The sequence below is a fragment of the Myotis davidii genome, unplaced genomic scaffold (assembly GCF_000327345.1).
Source record: "Myotis davidii unplaced genomic scaffold, ASM32734v1 scaffold1036, whole genome shotgun sequence".
Taxonomy (NCBI): domain Eukaryota; kingdom Metazoa; phylum Chordata; class Mammalia; order Chiroptera; family Vespertilionidae; genus Myotis; species Myotis davidii.
The window spans coordinates 1,062,950-1,068,617 of record NW_006287260.1 but is presented as its reverse complement, the minus strand read 5'-3'; the positions used below and the strand labels follow the sequence as shown (position 1 = coordinate 1,068,617).

General features: G+C 40.0%; 1 protein-coding gene across 2 annotated transcripts in view; it reads left to right on the top strand.

Annotated features, from left to right (window-relative positions):
- SRPK1 (SRSF protein kinase 1) overlaps positions 1-5,668 on the top strand; it is a 56,022-nt gene that overhangs the window by 11,405 nt on the left and 38,949 nt on the right. Inside the window, exons 2-3 of one of the 2 annotated variants that reach the window (XM_015560861.1) lie at positions 1,333-1,451; positions 2,821-2,929. Coding sequence is in view for 1 of the 2 variants with exons in the window: in XM_006759026.2 (XP_006759089.1) it covers positions 1,313-1,451; positions 2,821-2,929 (248 nt within the window). In the remaining variant the exon portion in view is untranslated. Of the gene's footprint in view, positions 1-1,312; positions 1,452-2,820; positions 2,930-5,668 lie in introns of those variants that run through there. The other variant, XM_006759026.2, reaches the window with a different exon arrangement.

The window sequence follows — 5,668 nt, the reverse complement described above, 5'->3', positions numbered from 1 at the left end:
TGGCCAGCAAACCACCACAGGCCCCTTGCCCAGGCTGTCCCACCCCCCAAGGGAACCCCCACCTTGATCCAGGACACCTTTCAGGGCAAACCAGTAATAAAAGGGTAATATGCTAATTAGACTGGGAGACCTTCCAGACCTTCTTCTGGACAAAGCCATGGTGGCGGGGCCGAGGTAGAGGCAATTAGGGGCCAAGAGGGGAGGGCAGTTGTGGGTGATCAGGCCGGTGCGGGGGGGAGCAGTTGGGGATGAGCACGCCGGCAGAGGGGACCAGTTGGGGGCGAGCAGGCCAGCAGTGGGGGTCATTTGGGGGCAAGCAGGCTGGCAGGGGGCAGTTGGGGGCTAGCAGGCCAGCAGGCAGAGTGATTAGGGGCAATCAGGCAGGCGGGCAGGTGAGCAGTTAGGAACCAGCACTCCCGGATTGTGAGAAGGATGTCTGACTGCCGGTTTAGGCCAGATCCCACAGGGATCCCTGAGTCCCAGATTGGAGAGGGTGCAGGCCAGGCTGAGGGACACCTCCCACCATGCACGAATTTTGTGTACCAGGCCACTAGTACTAAAATAAGGTCAGATGAAATTGCCTGCCATGGTCCTGCCCACATAAAGTAGTCTTTTTGCTGGCAACTACTTTAAATGTCCGAAAAACCTGCACAGTTAAAGTTTATCTCAAGGGACACCTCAGATAAACGCCCATCCTTTCTCAGACAGCTTTTTAAACAAACAAACAAACAAACAAACATGTTTTTATTGATTTTAGAGAGTGTGGAAGGGAGAGGGAGAGAAAGAGAGAGAAACATCCACATGGATCAGTTGCCTCCAGCATGGGATCGAACCTAAGACCTGGATATGTGCCGCAGGCAGAGTGATTAGGGGCAAGCAGGCAGGCAGGCAAGTGAGTGGTTAGGAGCCAATAGTCCCAGATTGCGAGAGGGATGTCCGACTGCCTGATATTTCCCAAGGGGTCCCAGATTGGAGAGGGTGTAGACCGGGCTGAGGGACACCTCCTTCCCCCATGCACAAATTTCGTGCACCAGGCCACTAGTTTATAAATAATAATACAAGAATAAACTCTTGTGTTTCACATTCTCACCACTGTAAACTTACTCTTGCCCCACTCTGTATATTTTCCAGGTTTATTTAATCATGTACTGACTTTTTAAAAAGTGGTACGTTCCTAACCTGAGGTAAAGTGATAGTTAATGTTTTCCTAGGCTGCCATTAGATAATATTCTGTTTATATTATCTGTTAAGTGGGGGGAGGACATTTTGCTAATATTTTCTTAAAGTCCTATTCTGTCCATTTAGATTGAACATGTTTGTATTATTTCTTAGATCTGAAACTCAGCACCGAGGCTCTGCTCCCCACTCTGAGAGTGATCCACCAGAACAGGAAGAGGAGATTCTAGGGTCTGATGATGATGAGCAGGAAGATCCCAATGATTATTGTAAAGGTAAGACTTTCTATAAGTAAGACATGATCCAGGTGTATTCAGTTTCTCATTTGAATGTTTGCTCAATCATTGTAAAGTTTTGATGCTTTTTTGCTTACTGTATCTTTTAAAATTTCTCTTATTGAAAGTATTACAGGTGTCTGCATTTTTCTTTCTTTAAATATAGGAAATAGTATTTCCTCTTAGTTTGACTCAGTTTATTAGTTTTATATCAAACCTGTTTTTACCTTTTATTCTCCTTAAAAATAATAGTGCATACTTACATTAGAAAACTTCAGACATATATTAAACAAAAAGAAAATAAAAGCCATCTTTAATGCTATCACCCAGAAGTAACCAGTGATGAGATTTTATTTTTTATTTTTTTAAAATATTTTATTGATTTTTTACAGAGAGGAAGGGAAAGGGATAGAGAGTTAGGAACATTGATGAAAGAGAAACATCGATCAGCTACCTCCTGCACACCCCTTACTGGGGATGTGCCCGCAACCAAGGTACATGCCCTTGACCGGTATCGAACCTGGGACCCTTGAGTCCGCAGAATCGAACCTGGGACCCTTGAGTCCACAGGCCAATGCTCTATCCACTGAGCCAAACCAGTCAGGGCTAGTGATGAGATTTTATATGTAGACTTTTGCAAAACACCTTTTTATTACTTTTTTCTTGTAATGATTGCTAAGATAAGTTAAACTGGAATTATATGGACTTAAACTATGCCCTAAAATTGCCTGATAGCTTTTCTATTTCTTTATGAGACTTTCCAGTATTCTTTGGTAGGAACTTATAACAGAATATATCTTACCATCTAGTAGAACCTGGGTGTTTTTATTTTCATCAGGCAAAGATAGATGTTAAAATAACTTGATTCTTGCCACTGTTGGAAGCTTTTTCAGGCCTTCCTGAGTTTTGTTGTGTTGTGTTTTAGAAAATCAAATCCTGTGTGTTTTTAAGTTAAATAAATGGAATCCATTGATCTCTCTCTTTAAAAAAGAAAAGAAAAATCCTGAGACTGCAACTATAAATAGATTTATATGTTTAGATAAATCTGTTGTGATACAGAACCTTATTTTTGTTTGAGGATGACTTATTTTAAATAGCAAATGGTCTATAAAGCATCACTTTCTCCTTCTAAATCATTAATTTTATTCTCTAAGATCTTTTTTTGTAATATGAGCTCAATGATACTCTATGCCTGACTTGACTTAAATTTTTTTTTTACTTAAATAACTTTTCCTACTACAAATGTTGAATTCATAGCATAGAAGAAACCATTTTTATTTAATAAAAGGTATAGAGACGTTGAAAATGGGATATAAGATACCTTTTCCTACTACTTACGTGAATGTTTCCCTCCTGTTATTTCTTCCAGGAGGTTACCATCTTGTGAAAATCGGAGATCTATTCAATGGGAGATATCATGTGATCCGAAAGTTGGGCTGGGGACACTTTTCAACAGTGTGGTTATCATGGGATATTCAGTAAGTTTTTGTGGTCCTGCAAAAGAATTAGTTAGGTGATAGCTAAATGTTTCTGATTTTCCAGAGCTGATCCACCTTCAGTTTAACTCTGACTGATTTCTTTTTTTTTTTTTTTTTACTATATTTTATTGATTTTTTACAGAGAGAACGGGAGAGGGATAGAGAATTAGAAACATTGATGAGAGAGAAGCATCAATCAGCTGCCTCCTGCATACCCACTATTGGGGATGTGCCTGCAACTAAGGTACATGCCCTTAACTGGAATCAAACCTGGCCGACACTATCCAGTGAGCCAAACTGGTTAGGGCTCTGACTGATTTCTTGATCAGAATTTTGTTGTTGATAATCTTTGTGTTCTTGGGCAAATGACTTTCCTCTGGTGAAGAAAGTTTTAAAGACAAAAGATTAATTAAGTTAGTGTCAAAAGGCACTTAGAATTCCCAAATTCAAAGCATTGCAACTATTACTAAAAGTAAGGTATGTAAATTTGTAGTTTTCTCACCAAAGTAAAGTTAAATTGATTTACAAAAAAATATAGTAGTAATTACCTACCCTTTCGTTCCAAAATAACTTTTCAAAAATCAGGTGCCCAGCCCTGGCCAGTTTGGCTCAGTGAATAGAGTGTCGGCTCATGGACTGAAGGGTCCCAGGTTCAAGTCTAGTTAAGGCAGTGGTTCTTAACCTGTGGGTCGCGACCCCTTTGGGGGTCGAACGACCCTTTCACAGGGGTCGCCTAAGACCATCGAAAAACACATATATAATTACATATTGTTTTTGTGATTAATCACTATGCTTTATTATGTTCAGTTTGTAACAATGAAAATACATCCTGCATATCAGATATTTACATTACGATTCATAACAGTAGCAAAATTACAGTTATGAAGTAGCAATGAAAAGAATTTTATGGTTGGGGGTCACCACAACATGAGGAACTGTATTAAAGGGTCGCGGCATTAGGAAGGTTGAGAACCACTGAGTTAAGGGCACGTACCTTGTTGCAAGCTTGATCCCCAGCCCTGGTTGGGTCACTTGTGGGAGGCAGCTGGTTGATGGATCTCTCTCACATGGATGTTTTCTCTCCTCTCCCACTCCTTTCCATTCTCTCTAAAAAATTAATGGAAAAATATCCTCAGATGAGGATTAACAAAATAATAAAATAAAATGTGTTAATAAAAATTAAAAAAATAAAAATCAGGTACCTATACTTGTTTATAAGAATTTCTGGTACCAAGAAGTAACCAGTCAGGTACAACCTTATTTATTATGTGACATGACAAATAAGATGCAACTCTGTTGTATGACCTATATACTTATGCTTCAAGACAGATCATTTACATTGGACAGCAATTGTCCATTTTTTAATGTTATAGTCTAAGAGGAAAAAGGTCAGTGCCCCTGACTAAATAGTTAAGTATTGCATCTTTTAAAAATTCTTATAGCATACCGGTTGAAAATCGATGCCCTTTTTTTCTGCCAAGGGCCATTTACATATTTATAACATCATTCTCGGGCCATACAAAATTATCAGCTTAAAAGTTAGCCTGCTATTTTTGTCAGACATTTCATTAACTCACCCCGAATGCTTTGGCTGGGCCACACCAAATGATGGCCCACAGGTTGGATGTTCTTTACCCCTGCTCTAGATGAACCTATGTGAGATTTTCTTATATTTTCTTTTGGTAACAGACTTGCTCAGTCTCACACAGTCTAAAACTATTCTCTACATAAAAATCAATTACCATGGGGTGTTTACCTAAAAGTGTACTACCTATCTTTGATGAAAACAGTAATTGCTATCTGTGTACTTTTTTTTTTTTTTTAGTTTGTTTTCACCCTATTTTTTCTTCTGGCTTCTTATAGGAAAGTATTATAGTTTATAACCTTTTAGTTTTTTTCAGGTAGACAAGATATTTCAGATTTGGTGGGGTTTCTCCCCTTATCTATCTCTTTTCATGGTTTTCCTTGGTTTCAGGGAGACATTAAGAAGGTAGATTTTTCTTTTTTTGGTATTTTATGTTAGTATTTATTATCCCCCCCACCCCCAGAAATTACAAAAGCTTTGCAGCTATGATGAAAAACTTAGACTGCTGGGGTCCAACCCCAGTAGGTCCAGGGGTCCCCAAAGGTGTGGACGGAGTCGGCGAAGAAGGAAAGACTCAGAGGCAGCGTTCAGTTGATCAGCAGCCCAGTCAGGTTCTCTAGCCAAGTTCTGGTCAGGATCTCCAGCCAGGTTCTGTGTCCATGTTCTCTTGCTAGGTTCTCCAGCCAGGTTCTGTCCAGGTTCTCCAGCCAATTTCTGTCTAGGATCTCCAGCCAATTCCTGTAGCTGGGTTCTGTCCAGGATCTTTTGCCATGTTCTCTCCCTAGGTTCTGTCTCTAGGTTCTGTGTCCTGTTGTCTTGTTACATCTGTATTTATACCAGTTGATTCCAATCCTATCAATCTCTATTCCAAAGGTTAAGGCATTTCTTATCTCCATTCCAGGGAGTAAAGATTATGTAGCTTAAGCATGATTGTTCTTAGTTAAAGAGATTAATTACCCGTCTGGCACTTAGTGAAGGGGTTTTATTCCCTCCCTAACCTCAGGGGAAAATCTCTACCTGGGGAAACAACCTTTCTCGGAGAGGTGACCTTGGTTAAAACACATAGTGCCAAGAAGGTGAGCAAACAAATTAAGAACAGTATGCCATATATGCCAGGTCCCTTGAAACAGCAAAGATGGACCGGCTCCCAGCAC